Below are 26,725 nucleotides of genomic sequence, written 5' to 3'. Positions count from 1 at the left end.
CCAGCCTGGATGTAATGACGGCTATTTAATAAAGTCGAATGCAAACAAAATGATTAAGTCTGTGATTAATGATTAAGAGGCAGAAACATCTAAGCCAGCTGAAAGCCTACCCAGCGCTCAGCAGCAGCAGGCTGTCCCCCGCCCTGGAAACGGGGAGAAGGGATCACGTAGGATCCGGCCCATGCAGAGCCTTTGGCTCAAGGTCCCCAAAAAGGGACCCACCACCAGCTTGGTGGTCCAGAACAAACTCCCCCCCTGCCTCCCCCTCATGCACGAGAGTCCTGTGGGCCAGTCACATGCCAGACATGGGGTGATGCAAAGCGGTGGGAAACACAGTGGGTTGTCGCATGCCCTAGTTGGGAGTTGGGAGCTGCGTCTTCTCCTGGAAACTGGTTCACGGCAAGGGCAAGATCTTCCTCTTCTTGTGCGGGTGTTGAACAGTGTAAAGATAGGACGTGTACTGGAGCTCTGGCATAACCATTTTCTGGCAGGTTCTGAGAGTCATGTTGTCTACGTCTTGTTTGAGGTTGTACCCAAGGATATTTGCAGCCCCTGACTGGAAAGGCAGGAAAGCTTTGTTCTTGATGTCATCCTTCCCCACTGCCTCCTGCTCCGAGAGACAGGTCTCCATGAGCTCCTTTTGTCTTGTTCGCAGGCGATTCACCTCCTTCTCCAGCTCCTTGAGTCCTATGGTCTCCTCAATTCTCCTCCAGAAGCTCTGGTTGAAGTGCAGGTAGAGCTTCCAGTCCAGTGAGCACCACACTTTTATCCGCTCCTCGCTTTCTGGAGTCAAGGTCTGGACAGTGTCCTGGCTTCTGGAATTGAGCTTAAAGTAAATCATGTCATCCAGATCCCAGCACAAAGTGTGCTTCAAGAGGATCATGGACTCATCAAAGTAGTCTGATATCAAGATCAGATGGAAGTTCTGTTCAATCTCCTTCAAGACTGCCTGGACGTACTTTTTGTTGTCCTCTGCATTGTTATCATAGCCAAAGTCAAACCACATGATATTCCTGGCATACATGTTTTTCTTGTAATCTGCCAGATGGTAATACTTCATGGGTGACGCCAGGAACTCGTTCACGTCCTTGGAGATCCTGAAGGCAGGGACATTGTCCTTGTAGTAGACGTAGGAAGACTCTAGCAGACGAATGGGGTTCCTCAGGATGGAGAAGTAGAAGGTGTTTGCTGCCATCACCTTTTTCACCTGTTTGCGGGGAGGAAGAAGACAGGCTGTTAGTCCGGAGGCACTGCTTGTTCAACCAGGTTTCTCTGCAGGTGTCGTGGCTCTTTCTTACCTCTGAGGGGTTAAACCGCAGGTGGTTACACATGATGTTGTAGTTTTGTCCTATGGCTTCAAATTCCTCCACAAAGTGGGCCACGAAGGTCTTTGGGTAGCCCAGGTGGACGAGCTGGTCAGCTGGGAGGGCGACGGTGAGGTTGTACCTCTCCGCAAACCTGAACATGATGTTCAGGACAGTGCTGCTGGCTGTCTTGTGGGTCTTGAGGAACATGACATTAGTCTTGGCACGGCAAGGCTTGTAAGGTATCAGCAGCTCCTTGTGGCTCTTCGAGATTCTGCAGGAAGGCAACAGATGGGAAAAAGAGCCTCTCCAGTGCCATATCCCATTTCTGAGACCTGGCGAAGCCAAACCTGAGCAGGTTCTCCTTCTGATACCACACCTGCAGCTGGTGCAAGGCACCAACCCAAACAAGCCCCATCCCTCAGGCATACATGTTGAACAGTTTTCTGCTTCTCCAGGTCCTCACTTACCCAAAGGCTTCAGCTCAATCCCCTTTTCTTTTTCCATACAGCTGATTTTGCCCCAGAGAGCTGCACTTTGGCTAATTTGGTCCCTTGCCTGCCCAAATGTGGATCTAGGACCTAACTTTGGACCGCCGCCCTTCCAGTATTAGCCTAAACCTCATGAGACTTAAATTGAGAGCATCACAGGTCAGATCCTTGCTGCCCTGGGCAGACGAAGTCATGCAACCTTGCTTCTGCTGCACTTACTTACATGTAATTTTTATTCTTCATACGGAAGAATCCTGACAGGAAGATGAGTCCCAGGCAAAGGCAGAAAATGATGAAACATTTGATATGCCTGGAAAGAAAGAAGAGTTTCAGTGGATTTTTATCTGACAATCCTTCCCCAAATGCGAACCACCAAACTTTGCATATTGCCCTTGGGAGTTTTTATCACCGGGAGCACAATTTTATGTCTTCGTGGTGCCAGCCACCTTTGGCTCCCCAAGCTGTGTCAGCAGCTCTGGCATTAGAGGCAGGACAGTGAGAAACTGCACTTGCACTACCATTCCCCTAATTTTGGCCTTTGGCAAGACACAGCCTACTGCAGGCAGAGCCTAAGCTCTTCCAACAGCCTCTCGCTCTGCTGCCTTTTCCTTTCTTTTGGTTTTCTGGGGCTTTAGAGCTTATTCACTATTCAAGCTTCTAGTTTATTCACTAGAAAATGAGCCCTTTGTAGGGGTATAAGGATTTCCTTTGTAAGAAATCTGAGCGGCTCCTGTAATCACATCACTCCAGAAGATGGGGATCTCAAAGAACCACTAAACTGAATTTTTTTCAATATAACTGAGATTTTTCAATACAGAAAACCAATTAATAACCCAACAGCACCTGTAGTGGACTAATTATGCCTTGCTTTCAAACAAGAGGACTGCTTTCCTGCTGCAACAGCTCCTCCTCCCAGCCCAGCTCCCACGCTTAGCCTCCTCCAGGTCTCCCTTTCATCCTGTCTTCTCACCTTGGCCAGACTTTAAACCGCTGAGCTCAGAGGCAGCCCTTTGGACCAAGCACCTCATCTATCTGTGCTTTGTCTGGATAATGATGAGGGGTCTTTTCCAGCACTGATTAGGCAACCACCATGTATCATTGCCAGTGCATTCTAGCTGACACACGTACAGGATCTTTTGAAGGTTTGATGCCCGCCAAAAAGGAACTTTTCATCACTAAGCTTGATCTGACTTCCCCGATGCTAAAAGCTTTTCTGACTCAGTGTGAATTCCATGTTTTCAGCCGCCATTTCCAAAATGCAGCAGATCTGGCTTGGGCTTTAAGTTGTTTTGAGAAGATATAGTCCTATTTACAGCACGGGATGGTCACACTTGTGGTTCCCACTCTCCCAAGCCAGCAAGGAAGGCTCCAGGCCTGCCCAGTCTGACAATCGATGGGGGCAAATGGCTCACTGTGGGCTGGACCTGGTGGTGTTTTCTACTGTCTTCCTGGCCAAGGGGTCCTCACACATGGTGCTGCTGCACAGGATGGTGGCTTTCATAGCCTCTAGCTTGTACCATGTGAAAGACGCTGAATTGCTCCTTCCAGCTGGCCTTTCAAGAGTGCAGCCACCAGCTTTATCTGGCATGGTCTACAACCTCCCACTGACTGGGCACAGTACGACAAGCCAGGCTGTGACAGCCTGGGTCTGGCCATGGAAAACTGAAGAGAGGATGAGAGCAAAGTCCAACAGAACATGAAGAGCTGCACATGGCTACAGCCATTGTAGCCAGCTGTGATTGGGGAGCCACGAACCAAATGTAAACACAGTGGAAGAGTGGAGACAGGCAGTGATGTCGCAACACTGTGATGGCACTGCAGAAAAGCGTTTGACTTTGCCTGCCACACAAACCTGCCCGAAACCACTTTTGCTTCAAGCTTTGCTTTGCACCGGAGTGTTTGCCTTGTCCAACAGCACCCCAGGCAAAGTGGGAAATCCTCAGGCAGAAGAGCCCTTCCAAAGCCAGGGAAGACCCTCAGCCACAGCTGGTACCAATCTCTGATAAGAATTTGCAGCACAGCTTCTCCATGAAGAGTTTCAAGACATAGCTACAGGCAGCCTGTCATCAGTATTTCCTAATTTTTTGTCCCAGGCCTGTTAGGCGGACAGGGGTGAGAAAATCCCTTTTCCTTTGATCACTCTACATATATGTAAGTAGAGATCAGACAGGAGAAGAAATGCAGAGGGGCCCACAGGCAGCAAGCAGGCTCATATCTGTCAAATGCAGCCCCTGTCTATTTTCTTGGTCTTTCATTTAAATGGAAGCTGACATTAGCGTGATGGTTTTCCAAAACGTGTCACCCTGCCTGCCTGGAGGTCTTTCATAAGCTGGTCCAGTGACATCCTTCTTCTGCACCCTTTCTGTAGAGCTTAACATGTGCGATAATGGTCCACACATTTGTTTGGGTGGTGTCCCCAAAATGGCAACTCAGATCAATGTTTTATGGGGCAAATAAATCAGCAGACACCTAAAACAGTCCTGAAGATAGATCAGGATCACAACATGCTCCAGTATGATTACCAGTCCCTTCTACTGCAAGAAGACAGGCTCTGCAGACCTCTACATCTTATCATCTCAAGGCATCCCACCATATTTTAATAGTTGTTTAATAAGAGATTACACAGTGCCATCCTGCCTCCAAATCTTCAAACACATGCAGCACACTGAGCCCATCTCCAGTGTGACTGGATGCTCCCAGCAGACCCATTTTTGTCTGGATGTGCTTTAAAAGCTGCAAACAACAGCTGGCTTTTACACCGGAGACACAAGGAGGGATAACGGTCTGGATTATCTAGGCACATAAAGCCTCAAAATGTTGCTGGTGCAGCATAAGGGACTGGTACTGCAATGCCAAACGTGCCCTGTGGGCAAGTTTTGGGCACAAGTGTGCCACCAGCGAGCCCCAAGGGCCCGTGCAGAGCTCACCCCGCTCTTTGTGGCACTGTCCTGAGGACAATGGCAACCTGCAGCCAAGCGACATCCACGCTGTTGCTGCAAGTGGTGGCCGTCCAGCCTATATCGGGCTTGCCAAAACCAGGGCAGTTTCCTGGAACAGCCAGTTTTAAGGAGCAAGAGTGACCAATTTCTTTAGCATGTGGGCCATGGTGGTGCCAGTCCCCATGCAGAAACGATGGGCTTCTTGTCCCAGGGGTGCTGAACAATGCTACTCTGTGGCATGGTGTTTGTTTCCCTGCCTGGGGATGTATGGGTGGAAAACGATCTGCTTTCCAGTTCAGGGAGCGAGTGGGGAGCGGGGACAGGGAGGGGACTGTAGCCACCTTCACCCCGCTGCACCTCAACCCAGCAAAGGCGAGCGACCGAGGCGTTCAGGGGAAGGGCCAAGGGCAGGGATCGAGGTGATCCCCAGGGAAGAGGGCAGGAAAACGGAGACCGGGGGGGAGACGAGAGAAAGGGGTTGCAGGTACACAGGGTGCTCGTCGGTGCACTCGTGCAGCTGAGTCCTGTGCCTGATCACTGGCGGGGGGGGGGGGTCCTGTCCCCATTGCCCCCCTGGGCTCGGCCACCAGCAGCAGCACTCGCAGGGGCTGTCACTGGCTTCAGCATGTCCTGCAAACCTGCACATGGGGTTTCGCCATCTGTTCTGCAGCCACTGCCCTGGCTCACCTCTGTGAGAGCCAGCACCACTCTTTAAAGGCTGTTTCCTTAGTGTCACATACACACAAGACTGCAAGTCTCTGACCAAGCCACTTGGGCCAACAGACGCCATATTCAATGTTGGCTAAAATATCGCCCATCCTTTAATCCCTTCAAGAAAGACAAGTCCCACTCGTCCAAGAACTATTTTGCTGTTGACTGTCTCACACGCACGGGCTGAAGGTGAACGGGGCGGGTACCTGGCGTTACAGAAGACAGTGCTGATCTTTTAAACAAACAGTTACAGCCATAAGCAGAGGGATTTCGTAACCACCTGGAGTATCAACGGGAGCGCGGAGGGCATGACACACAGGATCATGGCTGCAGCGATTTCTTCCTTCCGCACACCACAGCAAAGGAAGCATTTCACCTGCGGTGCATGAAGCCCAACATAGCTGAGAGCTGCAGGTTATGATCAGAGTCCCCATCTACTTTTTTGCCCCATTAATATAGTCTTTTGCAAAGTTCAAGAGAGAAAGCCACTATTCGAACATCGCATGAAAGTCACGCAAGACATGCAACCAGCCTGGGAGCCCTTTGAGGAAGCACTTGGGAGCTGATTGCTAAGGCACAAAATTCTTCTCAGAAACCAAAAATCTTGCAAAGCTATCAGCAGGGCTGGCGCTGGAGGTTCGACTTGCCTTTCTGACCTGTGCCGTGCCATCTGCCAGCCAGGAAGAAAACATGGAAAACTACCTCTCAGGTCACACTTGGAGGTGCTGCTATGGATGCTTTAAGGCTTGGGACAACCTTCTCGTTCATTTGGCTTAAGCTGAAAATAACACACCTCCATGTCAACCTAACAAGGTTCTTTCAAATTAAAAGACCTGGAATACAGGAAAGAAACATTCACGGCGAAATTAATCTCTACCCTGGAGCAAACTGTAACTAACTCCACCGGCTATTAACAACTTACAGGGATTACCTGAAGCAGACGTTTCTACAAACCATGTCTTAATTCTGCACCCATAGCATTCACCTCCCTCTCCTCTTACCTTGAAGTGCACCCAGGGCTTTTCATGCTGCCTCACTGCTGTGAGCTAGAAAATACCTCCTTTGCAAATCGACTCCAATACTCCTTTCGTCTACAGGCTCCTCCAGGTCTTAGTGTACGCGTCTCTATTTCTAGCATCCCATCGCTGCTATAAATGGCTGGGATAGGTGAGGACAAAGGGAGTGGCTAGGTGTTCCCACAGGTGGGTGGAAGTTAATTAATAAGCCATGAAAAGCACTGGTATGGCATGACATTAACACAGGTACAAAGAACTGCCTCAGGAGACGGAGTTTACAATAGTTTTGCAGGGAAGTAAGGGTTTAGCAGGGACCCTTTAGTGGGAACCCCCTTCTCTCCTGGCTGCAGGAGGGAGGCGTGCGGGGCTCAGGGCAGGATCCAGGCAGGGTGGCGAGGGGCTGAGGGAGGGCATTGTCAGCCCCTTCGTCACCCTGCCTACCGTCACATTGTTAGTTTGGCGTCCCTTCCCTGCCCACCACCACGCTGCTTGGTGCCATGGTTGGTGCCTGCCGTGCCTTTCCTCCACTTCTTGCTCGGTGGTTTAGGACTGGAATTCTCTGCCAGACACATTTGGCAACAGGAAGTTAGGGACAACAGCAAAACAGGAACAATGTTCACCTATTGGAAATTCCCTTTAAAACATTTAGACTTCAAACTCTTTCCTGGTAAAAATGCAACTGTTGTAGCTGGAGGTTAAGAGCTTAGAGACTTTGCTGTATCTTGGCCTTGGGAGAGCGAGCTCCTGCTCTAAATGGGTGTTATTTTATGGTTTGTCTACAAAGTGACTTTCTGGTGTTATTAACAACTTGCATTACACAGGAATTTGACATTCCACCAAGGCCCCCATACGCCATCACTTCACAAACTGGGTTTGATGGTTGCAAATTGCCCTGGAGAGCAGGATGTGTCCTGCAGGTCTGGAGGTGGGGTGATCTCCCCTGCTCCCCACAGCAGGGATGAAGTCGATGCTCTCCTCATTTGGGCAACAAAAAGTTTACCCCCATCTCCCAGCCTGGAATAGGGGATTAAGCTGTTGCTTTGGTCTCTTACAGCCACGCCGCTTCCCATGCACCTCCTGATGTGGTCCCCTTTCCCTCCCCACCCATGGTGCCACCTTTCTAAACCTTGCACACTGGTGGCCCAACCTGCCACACCAAGAGCCAAGTCCTCAGCATTCTGGTATCCTTCGCCTATGTTGCTAAGTCTTCAAAGCGCCCAAATATACAGCATTTCTTTTTAAATCACAACTTCCTCAGGCCAGCCCCAACTCCAGTGCTTATCAAGATTCAGAGATTAGCAAGGTATAGAGTTGCTTTCCTTGAGTTTCTTGGTAGAACGTGAGCCAACATGCTATTTTACGAAGAATTTCTAGGGTTACTCTTGGCACAGTGTAAGCTGCTGCTGGCAGGGGGGTCACGTTTAATAGACTTCCTTCTCCTGTTACATTATACACGTCAGCTGTGCGATTTCTTGCTCAGAAGCTGGTAGAGCTCACAAATCACAAACGTCCATTTTTTAGACTTTTACAATTGATTCATTGCTCTCTCCTGGGGTGTTGTACACAAATCATCAGGTTTGGTTACGCAGAAAAACATGGTGCCGTGCAGAAATACACGGCTTCACGTGGGGCCGGGCTGCTCCGAGGCTGGAAGCAGTGAAGGGAAGCCAGCTGATGCAGAATTAGTTAGCTGGGGCAGCATGCTGAATTAATAGCTTGACACTGCCTCCGCTTCATGCGCCTGCTTGCTTAGGGGAGAGTGTTGTGGGTCAGCCCCCCTGGGCAGCTTGGCCCCACGCAGCCGCTCGCTCACACCCCCATAGCAGGATGGGGAGGAGAATTGGAAGGGTAAAAGTGCAAAAACTCACAGGTTGAGATAAAGGCAGTTTAACAGGTAAAGCAAAAGCCGCGCACGCAAGCAAAGCAAAAGGAATTCATTCACTACTTCCCATTGCAGGCAGGCGTTCAGCCATCCCTGGGAAAGCAGGGCTCCACCACGCGTAACAGTGACTTGGGAAGACAAACGCCGTAACTCTGAATGCCCCTCTTCCTCCTTCTTCCCTCAGCTTTTATTGCCGAGCACAGCGTCATATGGTGTGGGATATCCCTTGGGTCAGTTGGGGTCAGCCGTCCCAGCTGCCTCCCCTCCCAGCTTCTTGCACAACCCCAGCCTGCTCACTGGTGGGGCAGGGCGAGAAGCAGAAAAGACCTTGACGCTGTGCAAGCACTGCTCAGCAACAGCTACAACATGCCTGTGCTATCAACACTGGTCACAGATCCAAAACCTAGCACCATACCAGCTACTATGAAGAAAATTAACTCTATCCCAGCCAAAACCAGTAGAGAAAGTCAAGTGCTTCCTCACTGTGCCAGAAGACCACTCCTTCAAAGTGTTGAGCATCCACATCATTCTAATATTTAAGTCTGTCCCAGAAAAAATAGAATTTTGGACAAGAAATTCCTACCACAATGATTCTTTATAAAAATACCACCCATTACACATACATGTACGCACCCTGTCTCTCCCTCCTATATACAACAGTGAACCAATACCTGAAAGCAGCATTGAGAATGTGGAAGAGAAGGATAATACTGGTGTTTAAGGTCTAGGAAAGATGCTATAAAACAACCCTGCAATAACTCCTCCCTTCTATTCCCTCAGAATAATTGCTCTATTGTTTAGCTGAAATGGTAAACTTACATTGAGCTTAAGGATCTTCATGTGTAAAGCAGACAGCTGAATGTAGCTGTGCCAGAATTTCCCTGGCCACAGCACTAGGTTGTCAGTCAGCCCTGACTGCCTCCCTAGCACTCTCTCCATATGTAGCTGAAAAGCAGCAGTATGGAAAGTTCCGCTTCCCAAAAAGAACCATTCACATGTAAAGCCTGTATTTTAAACAATTATGGTCAGTGGTTTGGGGGAAAAAAAAGAGAAAGAATGGCATAGGAAAAAGGCAGAGAATATAAACAGCCTGATCTGGAAAGAACGAGCTGCATCAGCTTAACTTGGCAGAAAGCAAATCCTGTAGATTTCTTCTCTAACAACATCATGGACTTTCCATATTTTTGCATCACCTGATATACAAGCATCACAGGCTGACTGCGTTTCACATTGTCTTCTCTTTGCTAATGACAGCATTATTCACTCTGCTTAACCCCAGAAGAAGATCAGCTCCTCTCTGAGCAGTCCTGAGGAATGAAGGGAGAGGTGGGGAGGGCACTGATAGCAGAAAGAAAGAGGGAGTGGGAGGGAAGAGACCAGAGGGCAGGGCCTAGATACTGGCACTGCAGATTGCATAACATATGGAGGTATTTCTGTTAAAAGCATCTGTGCAGCCAAGTTAAGACAGTTGTGACCCTAGAATTGTATCGTGAAAGGTGTTGCAACACAGCGCTGAGCGGAAGCCATCATCCTCAATGCAATTCAACAGCCTGCAGCCTTATAGAGACAGTGTTCTGGTTAAAAACAGAAGAAAAAAGACTCTGTAGGATGATTTTCTTCCAAGAAAAAGGCTCTGGGTGGAACATCTATTTCACTGCACTGTGGAAGAGCAGAAATCACTGAAAAGCAGCTAATAGAGAAGACAGCTACTGGGTAACAAAACCACATTTCCTAGACTCACAGAGTCTGGTGAAGCCTCCCAAACCAGCAGACCTGAGTAAAAACCATCCATCACCACCCTCTGAGCACAGCCTGTAAGCCAGTTTCCTACCCATCTTGTCTGCACCTTGCCAGCTTGTCCAGGAGAAGACTGTGGGAAACTGTGTTGAACGCTTTGCCGACATCCAGGCAAACAACATCCTCTGCTCTCCCCATGTCGGCAGAAAATGCTATTTTGTCGTAGAGGGTGGTCAGGTTAGTGACACGATTCACCTTTGGCAAATCCTGGGCTTCTTCCAATCACCTGCTTCATTTGGATACAGTAAAGCCTGTGTTAACAGAGTGACATGTTTGGTAAATATGGATGTGACTAGCAAACACTGAGTAGACCAGATAACTCACTAGCAGATGGCTTGGCCTGCCCGCTAATAACAATGTGGTGTTAAGAAGGTGACAATGTGGTTTTGTACACCAAACTGTAAATGACAATCTCTCCTGTGTGGGATACTTGGAAAGTAATGGGCACATAGTGAACAATCCAGACTCGATAGAATTGATCAATTTGTAAGCCAAGGATGTTTTGTAGGCAGCAGGCTTCTAGGACGCTTTGCTAGTGGACACATATTTAGCTAATGGTAGTAAGAGCATTCCAGACGCCTTTAGAAGGCCTTGAACAGAATAAACAAGAAGACAAAAAAAGAAAGATACCAATTAGAAGAACACAGGTGTGCATAAAGGGAACTTGGCACAAAGAACCTCAATTCGGCAGCTTATCTTGACCAATTAGCCTGAGACAAGTTTCGCATGTTTTAGTTAATGCAACCAATTATGCCTTATGTTTATGCGCGTGTACAGTGTTGTTATAACCAATCATTAGGTGTAACTAGGCGCGTGGACAGCTCATGCTAACCAATCTCTAATTTGCTTATGCGTGAACAGTAACTAGAATGAACATATAAACTGAGCTATCTTGGCAATAAAGTGGCATCTGCTTGATCATATTGATTGTGTGCAGTGTCTGTGACTTCCGCGTCAACACTCCTGTCATCTCAAAACATGAGACAGACTGTAGACAAAAAACCCCAACAAACCAACAACCCATCTGAGAATAGTCCAGTTGGAAGGGACCTACAATGATCATTTAGTCCAACTGATGAGCCATCCACTTCAGGGCTGACCAAAAATTAAAGCATATTATTAGGGGCATTGTCCAAATGCCTCTTAAACACTGACAGGTTTGGGGCATCAACCACCTCTCCATGAAGCCTGTTCCAGTGTTTGACCACCCTTTGGGTAACAAAATGTTTCCAAACGTCCAGTCTGAACCTGCCCTGGTGCAGCTTTGAACCATTCCTGGGTGTCCTGTCCCTGGATTGCCGGGAGAAGAGCTCAGCACCTCCCTCTCCACTTCCCCTCCTCAGGAAGCTGCAGACAGCAATGAGGTCCCCCCTCAGCCTCCTTTTCTCCAAACCAGACAAACCCAGTGTCCTTAGCCACTCCTCATAGGACATTCCTTCCAGCCCTGCCACCAGCTTGGTAGCCCTCCTCTGGACATGAATGTCCAGTACCTTCACATCCTTCTTAAATGGAGGGGCCCAGAACTGCACACAGTACTCGAGGTGAGGCCACACCAACACCGAATACAGCGGGACAATCCCCTCTCTTGACTGGCTGGCCATGCTGTGTTTGATGCACCCCCGGATGGGGTTTGCCCCCTTGGCTGCCAGGGCACACATTCCTGGCTCCTGTTGAGCATACTGCCGACCAGCACCCCCAGATCCCTTTCTGCAGGGCTGCTCTACAGCCAATCCTCTCCCAATTTGTACTTGTGCCTGGCGTTACTCTGTCCCAGGTGCAGAATCCAGCACTTGGACTTGTTAAATTTCATGCTCCAATCTATCTAGATCCCTCTGCATGGCCTCTTGTCCCTTCAGAGAGTCAACAGCACTCCCAGCTTAGTATCGTCAGCAAAATTGCTAATGGTGCATTCAACTCCTGCATCCAGACCACTGATAAAATTATTGAATGGTGCTGGCCCTAGGACTGAGCCCTGAGGAACACCACTGGTCACCAGTCACCAGCCAGACGTAGCCCCAATCACTACAAGCCTTTGAGCTCTGCCCTTCAGCCAGTTCTTCACCCAGCTCACCGTGACCTCACTCATCTCACAATTGGACAACTTGTCCAGAAGGAAGCTGTGAGGGACAGTATCAAAAGCCTTACTAAAATCTTTACTAAAAAAATACGCAAACTGAGGAAACAGAGAGTGCCTGGGATTTGTGGAGGGTCAAGCAAGATCCCGAGTCAAAAGGATCATTCCATAATAATCAGTGACTCCTAAGAAGTATAAAAGACATGTCCAAACATCCCTTACCCTCCCACAGTGTCCCTGGCCAGACCATATGGACATGTAGCACAGGTGACGCATGCTTGTGAGAGGGCATGCAAAAGTGATGAGAGAATGAACATGAGTAAAATCAGCCTGCTTTAAAAATAAGATCACCCTCCTCTTCATTAGGTCTTGCACTGACTTCTGATACTTTCCTACACCACCATCTTCTTTCTCTCACCCTCCTGCTTGAGTAAGCCTACTTTTTTAATGCATCTTTTGCAATCAGGGATCCTCCTGAATGCCAGACAGGCTGATTTTATTTTTCTACTCTTTTATTTTCCTGACTATTGCCATATCTTCTGAGCTGCTTTTGAGAAACAGCTGCCTGAACTGTTCTGTAGCCTCACCAACTCGAGCAGGGTGCTGGATGCGGGCACCCATCTGCCCACTGGCCAAGGAGCCTCATAACCATCTCTGTCACGGTAAGGGGGCACCTCGAGAAAATAAGTTAGTACTGGTATGCACAGAAATCTCTTTTGCCTTAATGCACCACATGCACAGCGCAGAGAAAACTCTGGGTGATTTTAACATCACTGTCATTATCACCATCCAGCCTAATCTAGTTTGCGGGTTGGGAGGGATACAGATTTTACATATTGCTGTAAATCATTAAGATAATGGCTCTTGCCCTCTGTGAGAGCAAATCAGGACTTGCTGTCAAGGTCAGACTGGAAGACAAGGAAGCAGGAAATAATGGCACGCCTAAAGGCTGACCCAGGCAGACGTCCTGGGATCCCTTCCCTCAGCCTGGTTGCCGGCATCTTCCTCCAATTGATACTACCCAGAAGTTAGGTCTCGGGGCACCCTCTCTTCTCCAGCCAGCCCTTCTAGGACTGCAAATCTGTACCTGTGTGCTGTACGTGGGACAACACTGATGCCTACTGGGGACGGCCTGTAGGTGGCATCACTAAAGAGGCCATAACCTGATGCTGTTGTGGGCTTTGGGACACGCATATTACATCAAAATGAGTGAGGAAGAGCAACATTTTCACTTGGAGATGGTGGTATAGCATCCACAGGTTCTTCTCCTGTGCCTCTGATGCTTCACTTGCACACCCCAAGTGAGAAAATGCCTTCTCTGGCTGGTGTCACTTCACTAATAAATCAGAGCAAACTGAGGGAGCTGAAATACCCACACCAGTATCTGCATGCACTGTTTCAGTATTCAGATTAAACAGAAAACCCACACGGTCAAACCCAGTAATGTGCTCATCTTCAGAAAGAGCAGGCACCCCTGAAAAGGGGAACCACGTTCCTTTACAAGTTCCATCACACCAAAGAAATAAAACAAGGACCATTCCATGTGCTTGCTTCATCCATCAGTTTGTTTATGGCTAAAGTGCAGTTACTGAGCTAGAGGTGCCATCCTCGCATGATGGTATCTGCTTGTTTCTCAGTGCCTGTTGCTCTCAGGAACTGGAGGGCAGTGTCTTGTACGGATTGAGGATCCCTTTGGGGTCTAACATGGCTTTGAAACGCTGCATTAGAAAGACTGCCTCATCGGGTTTGCTGTACTGAATGAACTGCTTTTTCTTGAAGCCCAGTCCGTGCTCTGCACTGATACTGCCATTGTGTCTTGCAGTCCACTCATACACAAATGGCTCAATGGCATCCAGCAGGGAATGGCTATAGGACTCCGCTGTGATGTTCAAGTGCAAGTTTCCGTCTCCTGGAAGAAAACATTGCAGAGGTGGGTCTGTAAGAAAAACTCAGTGGCCCTGCCTTGGAGACTCATTACTGCCTCCTCCACGTACTCAAACAACAGTGCCTTTGTTAGTCTCCAAACTGTGCAAGAAAGGATGAGTTCATTGTCCTTCTACAAACATCAGCCTCTCCATGCACAAATAATTCAAATAGGATCTTTGTTTTTCCATGCTTTCAATACAGTATTTGAGGAAGTGTTCTGAGTTAAGCTACTTTCAAATTCCCACTCTTGTGATTTTAAAATTCAAACAACTGTGCTGCATTAATTATTGTCCCACTGCCGAGATGGCATGCCATAGAATTCCCCAATGGTATTTCATAATGATCATTAGATTTTAATATGGCCCTCCATCATTCTCTCTCCCTATTATGTTTGTGCAATGTTCTAAATGCACTTGGCACTGTGTCAACAGAAACAACACAAGCAGAACATTTTCTCCTTTTGCCACTTGTGTGTGATGGTATTTGATTAAGCACACAGTTGCTGGGTATTTGGAAGACAAAACACACAAAGATAAACACGACTTACTCTTTCTCACTCTGGAACCTCTTCCTACATCCCAGCAAACCCTCACAGCTTAATCCTCAATACCAAGAGCTACCAGAGGCAGGCTTTGTTATGCAGACTTGTGTTCCCATGTCTTTCAAATCATCTCAAACCAAGCATGCTCAAGAGTGTTCTGTTCTTTTTTTTTTAAACAGAACAGCTCTGCTAAACTACCAATTTACCTGCTTGTAAAATCAAATTAGTTTGAAAGCATTCTGACAAATGTACCAGCCTTTCTGTGCATTACCTTTATCACTCTCCTTTAGAGGGTTAATGGCCTGGACAAAATTGATTTTCAATACGACTAATCACTTTGGACAAGGAAGTGGTTATCTACCAAATGTGTCTAAGTACATTAATCAAATTGATGGTCCAATTAAACAACCTACACACTTAAACAGAAAGTACAGAGCAAGAAGATACAAATGACCAGTTCAGTGCCTGTCTGGCTAGCAAACTGCCATTAACATATGGAATACAGTCTGAAAGCAATGAAATTAAAGCACGAAGATCCTTACGCATCCTCCTCTTTTAACAGCTCTCGGCTATTTAGTCTATGCCTCTCACTAATGTAAAAACCACCATTAAAACTGCTAGGAAGTTGCACAGCAAAACCTGGAGCACAAAAGAGCAATCACCTCCTTTCCCAGCATCCACACTTACCCAAGTGGCCATAGCCCACCACGTTTTTGGCACTCTGGCCCAGCCGAGCCCTCATGTCAGTCACGAGATCATACAGCTTTCCCACAGGGAGAGAGATGTCGTATTTGTAGACGTAGCCATCATGAGTGAGGGCCTCTGTGATCCTCTCCCGCAGGCTCCACAGCATCTGACAAATCAAAGATCAAAGAAATCCAAATAAACCAAGTACCTCTTGGCTTCCATGCTTTGTGGCATGGAGGGAAAAAAGCCTTGATTCTTTGCATCAACTTCTGATTTCCCTTGATACCATTTGCGTCTTGGAAGCTAGTAATAACACTTTCTTGGCAGCATCATACAGTAGTGATACACCAACTCTTCAAGCTTGACAGTACCACAGACAGAAAGAACACAGGCAGAGGCATTCTCTCCAAAGCTGTTTTGGGTTTCCCAAGAAGTGGGGATGTGCCTCCTCTACTGAACTGCAAGGATTGGTTTGGCAACTGGGGCTGGAAGAACCATGGGTCAGTGTAAAAGACTCATGTTCACCGGGCGGACACAAATCACTGTCCTTCTCACTGAGACACTATGTGTCTGTCTTGTTCCCTGGGACCACAGTCTCTGGCTCTAACACACTGTCACGCTGGCCTACAGGAATTTGCTCACTCCTGGCCTTGCTGACAACTCTGCTTCTGGTTTTGATAATTTTCAGGCAGTTTGGGTCCTACCCCAGCAACTACTGAAAGATGTAATTCATTATCCTGATCTTTTTAAAAAGGGAAACATCCACCAAATACGCAGGCCTTCTGGGAAGAGTCAGCAGTGGTAAGTATTCTCTCTTAGCACTCCTACTCAATAGGCCAAGTAACCTACCAGATCGCTTGGCAACGTTTATACCAAACATCAGTCTGAACACTTCCCTATGAAAAATACAAATCCAAGTAGAGAATCATGTCAAAGAGATTTGCGCAAAAGGAAACGATGACTTGCCTTTATTTTCTTATCATCCGTTGCCACAGTTCCATCAGTGACCAAACCAGAAGTCATGGTCTGTTCTAGGAAGTTGTTCAATTTTTCTTCATCATGGGTCGAGTTGGAGCCCGAAGTTTCAATTAAAACATAAAAAGGGCTGCCTGAAAGTGAGGAAGAACAGAATAAGCAGATGCTCTGGGGTAAAAGCACAGAATTTAGCGCAGGTTCTGGAGCTCTTCCCAAGCCTGCCACATTTCATGAGGTCGCTCTACTGCCCAGATTCTCTGGTGCCAGGTGAATGGGCAGCTCAAGTCGCAACCTTTTATCTGTAGGGCACTTCACTTACACACTCTATCCTTTACCTAGCCACCTATCCTTTAGCTAGCTTTTCACAAAACTAGCAGTTTTGTGGGAACAAGAAGTAAAAAGTCTTATCTTTAAAGACTTCCACCAAACCTGTTTGGGATTGAGTACTGGGTAAAAAAATTATAAGGAATGCCCACACACTCATTGACATATATATGTATATATATAAAACTAGGCTAAAAATCCCCAATGCATGAATGACACTGGTACCTGTCACTGGGCTGGACAGCTTGAGATGTCTCTCAACCAATTCCATGCACTTCTCATCCATGAACTCATAGGCAGACAGGATCTCTCCCAGCACGGCTCTGCAGGTTGTAAATGTTTCCAGAACCTTAGCGAAACTCTGACACCCTTCAGACAGAACAGAGAGGAATCAGGAACAAAAACCAGCTCCCCAAAACCTTGTAAAAAGTTTTAAAAAGTCTATCAGGCTTCAGGTCATCTTTCCCATCTCCAGAAAATGCAACCTCCTACCCCGCATAGGTTTAGATCAGCAGTTCCTGTAATGGTTTGAGCTGGGAAAGATTTCAGACCAGAACAGCAGGAGGGTATAGCAATTAGTCTTTGCTGTGGCAAGACCTCTTGAACACTCTAAGACACTTCATACCAAAATGTCTGCCCCACGCTCAGTTCTCAGCAGAGGCAAGAAGGTGACCCCAGAAATTTAAAGGCCACTGTAAGAGTCCAGGCAAATTCTGGGGTCCACTGCACATATTCCACAAGTCTGTCAGCGCTTGGAGTCTACTCATCCCCTCCTAGGAGTTTCGATCTCTGCTCTCAAGGCCACGTCTGATATGACCAAGCTGTTTGAGAAGCCCCTGCTGGCCTTGGAGATTTTTGAGGAAAGAACAGCTCAGTGAAGGCTCCCCACAAACAACTCTGTCAAAAAGCCTCAGCAGGGACACCCCAGCTGAGGCTCACTCTGAAGCAGCTTTTAAGCAGCTGTGCCTGGCCATGTACCCTGCTGATCCACACCCAGACCTGCAGACTTGATTTCCCAGCCTTGCCTTGTCACTATGGACTCACCCAGTGACCGCTGGATTGTGACCAGACTTGCCCTGTTCACCTCACTCGGGTACTGTCAGACTGGGCCCTCATCAGTGAGGGCACTGTCCTGCCTGCCTCTTCATCCAGCTAAGCTCCTGGCTCTCCTTCCCTTGCAGAGCAACCTGTCCTTGCAGGTATTTTACACATTTACAAATACCTGCACAGGCATTTTAACATACAGCACCATACTGTTTCTCAGAAACAAGGTGATGCTGGTAGTCTAGCTCAGCAGGCTGACCAGTGCTTTCTTCCCCCATTCCTATTCCCTTCCCAGCCTCTGAATTCAGGTGTGAAATTATTAATATCAGCTCCTACCTAGGAATGCCAGATTCACAGCCTTAGGTTTCTGAGGACAGAGTATGGAGACAGCAGTGATAACTCCCAAGGTCCCCTCGGATCCGATGAAAAGCTGCTTCAAGTCATAGCCAGTGTTATCTTTGCGCAGAGACGCCAAGCAGTCCAGAGCTGAGCCATCAGCCAGCACCTGTGGGAATATGGAGACCCAGTCATAGCACCAATGTAGAAATCTGCTGTCGTAAGCTTGTCTACTACCAAGCTGATGAAAAGCTGCCACTAGCCTTGAGCAGTGGACACCAGCTGCAGCCCATTCTCACAGTCTCATCACTGTTCCTCCATTCCCAGCTCTTCCTCCTCTCTGTATCCTGCCTGAGTCTTCCCGCAAACTTTTCTGCTTCTTTTTTTATGGTGCTGTTTGCACATGTTCCAGCAGGACAAGTAATAACAGAAGATGGAGTTTGCTGTGCTTTCTTACCAGCAGTGGAGAAGATCAGCCATTCTTTGCAGCCCTAGCTCCCATTATTCCACAGAAACAAGGAACACTATTTGAGACAGTGAACATAGTTAACCAGAATGAAGCAAGCCCTCCACCACTTGAGCCTTAAATCAAGGCTGAATGTCTCTAAGACATGTTAATAAAGGCTGTTTTGACACTAGAGGGACTAACCTGAGAGACAAAAGCTCTCCTTTCTGGGCCTACACAATAAAACCAAACCAGGCTTTTGTTACCTACCCAATTTATTTCCTATTAGCTCTCTGCTCCCAAGCTCCCAAATCTTTTAGAACCACTAATCCCAGCCTTTATACACAGAGGCACAGGCCTGTAGGGCAGAAGCAGGCTGAGGAACGGCAAAGACTCTAGGAGAAAGCCAGCAGCCAAACAAACCCAAAGCAGGCAGCTCTATTAAAAGTTGAGTGAGCAGCCACTAGAAAGAGTGTGCTGTAGGATGGATTTAGCAGAGTGTTCCAGAGGCCCACCGCTCCACAGAGGAACCAACCTCATGCAGGTAACTTGGGATCACCAAATCTCTCCCTACCTTCTTTTCACTTCTCTGGATTAGAAAACTACCTGATATTACTTCTGTCAGAAAGGACAGAGGCGGAAGCTGGAAACTGCAGTAGCAATAACAGATGTTACATACATGAAGACACTTGTTGACCCTTGCAAAAGAGCCATACAAGGGAAAGTTAAGAGTGGAAGCCTGGAGAGGAACTTGTCTGCATCATGGACAGCTAAGGGCTAGAACAGCAGGAAATGGTAAGAAGTAGAGGTTTAAATGCAGAACGGAACTGCCACGTACTCGCCTTACCACTTCCAGTCCTAGCACTGTCCCTCGGAGAGAGCCGTATCTCAAGAGCCGTAAGCCTCCAGCATTTGTGGCCACATTACCACCGATGTGACAGCTACCTTTTGCTCCCAAGTCAAGTGGCATGATAAACCCCTGCTCCTCCAAGTACTCGTTGAGTTTCTCTAAGATGCAGCCAGCCTGGCACACAAGGATTCCTGAAACATAAATGTCCCGCTACAAGCTGATGCCCAAGAAGAAGGTGCCTCCTCAAGAGGCGGGATAAGTACAAGCAGATGCAACCACCCCTTCCTCCAAAACCGTCTGGGATTCAGTTTAAATGCACAGGAAGTCTGTCCATGCTATAGGGCATTGCCCTACCCCTCCACAAGCCTAGGGGAGCTTTGCCATTGCCTCAACATCTAGTCATCTACAACTCTGGACTGGTAAAACACAACGACATTAAGTGTATCTCTGCCTGTTGTTCTCTCTCGAACCGAAATACTCAAACCAGCCTGATTCCTAACTCTCCAAATCCAAACAACGTGTAAGTTTCCCCTCCCCTCTCCTCCCCTCCCCTTCCCTTCCCTTCCCTTTGCTAGTGTAGTTATCAGGTGCCGCCTTCAACACTGTCATTCTGCTCCACCTGCTGGGTTTCTCATTTAATTTATGAGCAGATAATAGGATGTCCATGTTTCTCTTCTCCCTTTCTTCCCCTTCTGCCACCAGATGTATTTTTATATCTGCTACTGTTATAACCTAAGGATTACATCAGCAGCAGAAGCCTGGATGAAACAAACCTCTGATGCTCCTTATGACACTGCTGGGCAGAACCTTGCTGATCCTGCAGTTATCAGTTCCCAGGAAAAATGGCTGGTTTAAGGCCTGGGGCTCATTTCTGTGCCTCACATCTCTATGATATTTACCAGACACCTTGTCAAAGCTGACGATCCGGTTCATGAGAACAGTGGAGAGAATGATCTCATCAAAGACAGGAACGCTGCCCCCAACAAGGCCTGTGTTACCCCCCTGTGGGTTCACTGCCAGGTTCCTCTCATAGCAGTATCTGGAAGGAAAAAGGTTTCTGAAGCCTTAGGCATTTTAAGGCCGTAATTCAGTCTGTCAGAAGAGTTTCAGCTCCACATGAACATCTACTGTTGCGACAGCACTCAACGCTCCTTAAAATTAAGCAGCGTTTAGCCTGAAGATTAAATTGATATAAAGGGACAGTTTCACTGCAAAAGTGAGAAAGCACAATTCCTTACTAAACTCATTGCAGCACTGAGCAAAGGAACGAACACTTGGGGTTACCCTCATGCATATCTACAGATCTGCCACGCAACATCTGCCTGGAAGTCACCGCTTACTCTGTTTATACATAAGCTATTTATCACCCCAGAAAAGCCGAGGTGCAGGGAGAGCACTGGGCCTGGGAAATACAAGGCACAGGTGGAAGTCCCCTTCTGCTTGAAAAATTTCAGCTGCCTAAGTGAAAACACTCCTAATTAGGAACCTGTAGGTTTTTTAGACAAGCAACACTGGCTCCCCACCAGTACATGCATACCCCCAGACTAGCAACAGCATACAGCGTTTCCCATCCTGGGAGCAGATGGAACAAAAGATACATCAAGGAACAGTGGGCAGCCCAAGGAAATGGGGATATAAAGAGCAGAGGGGAGAGCTGAAGTCACCAGAGCTCAACCACAAGACACGCAGTTGGGAAGAAAACAGCTTCAGCAATTCCAATGCTTGAGCAATTAGTGCCTCAACATCTAGAATCTCCCTTCACCTGCCGGATCCTCCCTGACTACACCCGAGTTTCCTCACCAAAAGCCCAGCAGAAAAGGTGTGTGTTACCTGAGAACTTGAGATACTTCTGCTGTTGTCTGCGGCTTCAGCATCAGCTTGCTACAGCCTGCAATGAAAGCAAGGGACTCTGAAGCCTCTAAAGTTGAACAACTCTGAAGTTGTGGGCTTTAAAGTTGAGGCGAGAAAGAAAAAGGTGGTGAAGCATGATGTCCAAAATAACAATGCTCTCTCCACTGTGAGGCAGAGGCATTTTAACCACTTTTAAAACAAACATTTTCAATAGTGGGCTTTCCCTTAAACCACCGTAGAAACTTTGCATGTATCCATAGACTCGGTTCCCAGTGGGGGCAATGGGAAAGGTTTTATATTCTCATGCAATCTTTGACAAAAGCAACAGAAAATTCACACCACTTGTTTTCTGAGGTTCAGCCAAAACTGTTAACTGTATCATAAAATCACAGAATCATAGAATCACTTCGGTTGGAAAAGACCTTCAAGATCATCGAGTCCAACCATTAACCATGCCCCCTAAACCATGCCCTGGAGTACCCTGTCCACTCGCTTTTTGAATACCTCCAGGGATGGTAACTCAACCACTTCCCTAGGCAGCCCATTCCAATGTTTGACAACCCTCTCAGTAAAAAAATTTTTCCTAATATCTAACCTAAATCTCCCTTGCCTCAACTTGAGGCCATTTCCTCTTGTCCTATCTCCAGACACCTGACAGAAGAGACCAACACCCACCTCACTACAACCCCCTTTCAGGTAGTTGTAGAGAGCGATAAGGTCTCCCCTCAGCCTCCTCTTTTCTAGACTGAACAACCCCAGATCCCTCAGCCGCTCCTCATAAGACTTGTGCTCAAGGCCCCTCACCAACTTGGTTGCTCTCCTCTGGACACACTCTAGCAGCTCAATGTCTTTCCTGTAGTGAGGGGCCCAAAACTGAACACAGTACTCGAGGTGCGGCCTCACCAGTGCCGAGTACAGGGGAACAACCACCTGTTCCTGCTGGCCACACTGTTCCTGATACAGGCTAGGATGCGATTGGCCTTCTTGGCCACCTGGGCACACTGCTGGCTCATATTCAGCCGGCTGTCAACCAGCACCCCCAGGTCTTTCTCTGCCAGGCAGCTTTCCAGCCCCTCTTCCCCAAGCCTGTAGCGCTGCATGGGGTTGCTGTGACCGAAGTGCAGGACCCGGCACTTGGCCTTGTTAAACTTCATACGATTGGCCTCAGCCCATCGATCCAGCCTGTCCAGATCTCTCTGTAGAGCCTCCCTACCCTCAAGCAGATGGACCCTGCCTCCCAACTTGGTGTCATCTGCAAACTTGCTGAGGGTGCACTCAATCCCCTCAACCAAATCATCAATAAAGATATTAAACAGAACAGAGCCCAACACCAAGCCCTGGGGAACACCACTTGTGACCTGCCGCCAACTGGATTTCACCCCATTCACCACTACCCTCTGGGCTCGGCCATCCAGCCAGTTTTTCACCCAGTGAATAGTGCACTTATCCAGGCCATGAGACGCCAGCTTCTCAAGGAGTATGCCATGAGAGACAGTGTCAAAGGCCTTGCTGAAGTCTAGGAAAATAACATCGACAGCCTTTCCCTCATCCACTAGGCGGGTCACCTGGTCATAGAAGGAGATCAGGTTGGTCAAGCAGGACCTGCCTTTTGTAAACCCATGCTGACTGGGCCTGATCCCCCTCTTATCCTGGACTTGCCATGTGAGTGCTTTCAAGACAAACCGTTCCATAATCTTCCCCGGTACCGAGGTCAGGCTGACAGGCCTGTAGTTTCCCGGATCCTCCCTCCGACCCTTCTTATAAATGGGAGTCACACTGGCAAGCCTCCAGTCCTCTGGGACCTCCCCTGTTGACCAGGAACACTGATAGATGATAGAGAGTGGCTTGGCAAGGACCTCTGCCAGTTCCCTCAGTACTCTTGCATGGATCCCATCAGGTCCCATAGATTTGTGAGTGTCCAGATGGCGTAGCAGGTCCCTAACTAATTCCTCCTGGATTAAGGGGGGTATGTTATGCTCTTCATCCTTACCTTCCAGATCATGGGGTGGAGTACCCTGAGGATGACTGGACTCACTATTAAAGACTGAGGCAAAGAAGGCATTAAGTACCTCGGCCTTTTCCTCATCACTGGTTGCTACGTTCCCTTCTGTATCCATTAAAGGAAAGATATTCTCCTTGGGATTCTTTTTACTGTTAAGATATTTGTAAAAACATTTTTTGTTGTCCCTTACGATAGTGGCCAGATTTAGTTCTAGCTGAGCTTTCGCCTAATTTTCTCTCTGTATGATCTAACAAGATCCCTGTACTCCTCCCAAGTTGCCCGCCCTTTCCTCCAGAGATGATAAACTCTCCTTTTTTTCTTAAGTCCTAGCAAAAGCTCCCCATTCAGCCAGGCCGGTCGTTTTCCTCGGCGGTTCGACTTGCGGCACATGGGAATAGCCTGGTCCTGAGCCATTAAGATTTCCTTTTTAAAGAATGTCCATCCCTCCCGGACCCCTTTGCCCTTCAGGACCGTCTCCCAAGGGACTCTCTCAACCAGTGCCTTGAAGAGGCCAAAGTTAGCCCTCCGGAAGTCCATGGTGGTGGTTTTGCTGACCACCTTCTTTGCCTCACCAAGAATTGAAAATTCTATCATTTCATGGTCACTAAGCCCAAGACGGCCTCCGACCATCACACCTCCCACCAGTCCTTCCCTGTTCATAAACAACAGATCTAGCAAGGCTCCTCCCCTGGTTGGCTCACCAACCAGCTGTGTCAAGAAGTTATCTTCCACACACTCCAGGAACCTCCTAGATTGTTTACTCACTGCTGTGTTGTATTTCCAGCAGATGTCTGGAAAGTTAAAGTCCCCCATAAGGACACGGGCACACGATTCTGAGACTACTGCCAGCCGCTTGTAGAACGATTCATCCGTCTCTTCAACCTGGTCGGGCGGTCTATAACAGACTCCCAGCACAATATCTGTCTTATTGGCTTTCCCTCTCATCCTCACCCATAAGCACTCCACCTTGTCATCAGAATCGTGTAGCTCTGAATCAATTTGTTTCAGGAAAAAATTACTTAGTAAGTTAACTGGGCTTAGATTTTTTTTTTTTTAAATGAAAGCCTGAAAGATTGGCAGATATTAGGTAATTCTCAAAGGAATATTTTCTATGAGGAAAACTCATTTTGGCCTGTAAAGATGTGGTCTGCTATAAATAAAGATGAGATTTCCTTTGGCAGGCTTTTCATCCTGGTACGTTAACAGGGCAGAGAGGAGGTTTTACCAAAATCAAGAAAATAAACAAGCTCACGTACCTCGGACTGATTTAAGCCAGTCCACATTAAATGACTTCAATTCCTCCGGATTTGTGATGACTCTACCTGGCATTACACGCTCAAAGAAAGCCACATCACTGTCAGACACAGGGGCAAAGGGCAGCCGCTGCACTCTGTAACGCTCACTAGTCAGCATGACCTCCTGGAAGCTGCAGGAGGCTGCGTGGAGTGCCCTCCTGGCCCGAGGCCTCATACCCCAAGGCCTGGAAACCACATTCGTGGGCGCACCTGACAGTTTCCTCCACTGAAGCGTCCCCGGGGCAGAAGTCACTCTCTGCTGTGCCAAGATTCTCCTGGGGAAGCTTGTCAGCCATCTTAGCCCAGTCCATGGATTCCACACAGAGCAGCGGGGGACCGCAGAGGAAATCCCCATGATCACCCTGAAAAGCAGAGGCCTAGCTCGTGGCCGAGCTCCCCTCCTTGCTGCCCGGGCTCGGGGGGGGTGGGAGGGTGTCCTCTCCCGGAGGAAGCAGCTTAAGCGCTCCCCCAGCTTGTGAGGAGCTGGGAACAGGCCCCTCAACGTGTGACAACCACCCTGCCAGGCGATACCACACATCAGGCGGGTGGGGGGGGAATACCCATCCCGTAGCGCCTCAGACAGCGGCTTTCCCCGCCGCCGTGACCAACCGCCCGCCCAAGCCCAGCTGAGACACGGCAGCCTCACGCACCCCTCGGGTGCTTTTGGGCCTGGCAGCTTCAGGCCTGTCCCGGTGCAGGCAGCAATGGAGGCTGGGCGGCTGTGAGGCACGGCTGCGGCCGGGACCCCGGGCCCTGGTTTCCCCTCCGCTCCCTGAGGGGGCCGGGCCGACGTCCGCCACCGCCGCCGCCTCCCCCAGCTCGCACAGAGCGCATGCGCTCACTGCAGGCGGGCGGCACCGCCGCCTGGCGGCAGGAGGCCGCCGCAGCACGCCCACCGGCCCCGTGGAACCGCCCGGGTCCTAGCGCCCGCCCGCCCCGGCAGGGCTGATCGCCGGTTCCCTCCCCGGCCCACCCTGCAGCACAGCCGGAGCGCCGGGCACTCCGCCACCCCTCCACCCCCCTCAAACGCCGACAGAAGCACACCTCTGCCACCGCTAACACGCTCTCGTCCGTCTTTGTTCCCAAAAATACTTTATTTATAACAATATATCCATTATCTATATCGTGATCCAAAAATAGATATACATTTTTTTACTTTACATTCCTTTTTTTGTTTTGCTTTTCCTTAATAAAAAGATTTATATTCTCTTCCACTTACAAAGGGAACACGGATCTAATTCCTTTAAAAAATAGAACAATCGGGTTAAAGTCATTTCACCTCCAGTTTGGATGAGCTACAATAAAGCTGAACGCCGCAGGGTATTCCTGGTGCTTTGACAATCTTTAGTGGAACATTCCTTTACATATATCACAGTCTTGTTCACCCTTCTCCAGAAAAGTATATTTAACACTGTACATTCAAAATTCAGGAGAAAGATTTAAATCCTTTTGTAAGCAAAAATGAAGGCTACTGGTATTTCTGTCTCTAAGGAGTTTTAAAAATCTCTAAAGCCAGCTGTACGTGGCCAAGAGACACTCCTGAGCCTGTATGGGCTGAGGGGGACAGTTTATTGCTGGTTTTGGACATTAGATGACACATTAGAGACGTTACGTCATAAAGGAGTATGTTGTACCTCACACTGTTCATGATTCCTGCGAAGTTATCTTTCTTTTTGAGGGCTGACGGTAACTTCCAGAGCTTGTTTTTCTTTTTGCTTTGCTGGTTAAAACGGAAAAGGTCCGCTCTTCCGAGCCCCAGAAAGCACTGGCTAACAAAATGCATTTTACTGTCCTACCGACCATCTTTCCCGAGCTGAGGGTGGTCAGCTCCGCACTCACTTATCCGCAGCTGCGCGCTTCTGTAAGGGCACGTTTCCAGCAAGACCTCCGGAGAGGCGCAGTGGAATTTTGAGATTGTTTCAAATCAAATGCTTAATCTATGGTGATACCACTACTAATAAAGCCTTAGGGGAAAATAATAATAATAATAACAATAATAATAATAAAAAAGAAACAAACAAAAAATCAAATACAATATCACTGGATGGAAGGGGAAAATAAAACCTGAAACGGCACTGACACTAGTCTTCAGGACACAGTAACGCTCCTACATTAATCCAGTGTAGCAGCTCACTCACTGGTTGCTGAATTACAGGCTGGCTCATGAAGTATCACGATTAAATTTGCTCAAAAAAAAAATGGAGGCAGAAAGAAAAAGAGGGCTGACTGTATTTC

At 48.2% G+C, this 26,725-nt stretch overlaps 2 protein-coding genes across 7 annotated transcripts; both read right to left on the bottom strand.

The window, feature by feature from the left end:
* Positions 1-47: 47 nt before the first annotated feature.
* GAL3ST2 (galactose-3-O-sulfotransferase 2) lies at positions 48-13,757 on the bottom strand. Of its 3 annotated transcripts, none has more exons than XM_052804574.1 (4): positions 13,642-13,757; positions 2,019-2,105; positions 1,299-1,578; positions 48-1,207 (listed from the first exon to the last, which is right to left on the bottom strand). In XM_052804574.1, exons 1-4 carry the CDS (start codon positions 13,755-13,757, stop codon positions 395-397), a joined length of 1,296 nt encoding a protein of 431 aa, XP_052660534.1. In that variant the 3' UTR covers positions 48-394. The 3 variants fall into 3 exon arrangements, with proteins under 3 accessions (XP_052660534.1, XP_052660536.1, XP_052660535.1); XM_052804576.1 differs by lacking the exon at positions 13,642-13,757 and adding an exon at positions 5,652-10,490; XM_052804575.1 differs by lacking the exon at positions 13,642-13,757 and adding an exon at positions 6,447-10,490.
* A 4-nt stretch (positions 13,758-13,761) lies between these two features.
* Positions 13,762-25,286, bottom strand: D2HGDH (D-2-hydroxyglutarate dehydrogenase). 4 transcript variants are annotated; one of them, XM_052804567.1, is made up of 10 exons: positions 25,141-25,286; positions 24,452-24,852; positions 21,173-21,230; positions 20,242-20,381; positions 19,340-19,533; positions 18,048-18,216; positions 16,893-17,036; positions 16,335-16,477; positions 15,369-15,534; positions 13,762-14,123 (listed from the first exon to the last, which is right to left on the bottom strand). In XM_052804567.1, the coding sequence occupies exons 2-10, from the start codon at positions 24,843-24,845 to the stop codon at positions 13,864-13,866; spliced, it is 1,668 nt and encodes a 555-aa protein (XP_052660527.1). In that variant the 5' UTR covers positions 24,846-24,852; positions 25,141-25,286; the 3' UTR covers positions 13,762-13,863. The 4 variants fall into 4 exon arrangements, with proteins under 4 accessions (XP_052660527.1, XP_052660526.1, XP_052660528.1 ...); XM_052804566.1 differs by lacking the exon at positions 25,141-25,286 and having other exon boundaries at positions 24,452-25,052; XM_052804568.1 differs by lacking the exon at positions 25,141-25,286 and having other exon boundaries at positions 24,701-25,048.
* Between the last annotated feature and the right edge of the window lie 1,439 nt (positions 25,287-26,725).

This window comes from Harpia harpyja, chromosome 12 (assembly GCF_026419915.1).
Source record: "Harpia harpyja isolate bHarHar1 chromosome 12, bHarHar1 primary haplotype, whole genome shotgun sequence".
In the NCBI taxonomy this organism is placed as follows: domain Eukaryota; kingdom Metazoa; phylum Chordata; class Aves; order Accipitriformes; family Accipitridae; genus Harpia; species Harpia harpyja.
The sequence above is the reverse complement of the archived record's forward strand: the minus strand, read 5'-3'. Positions and strand labels throughout refer to the sequence as shown.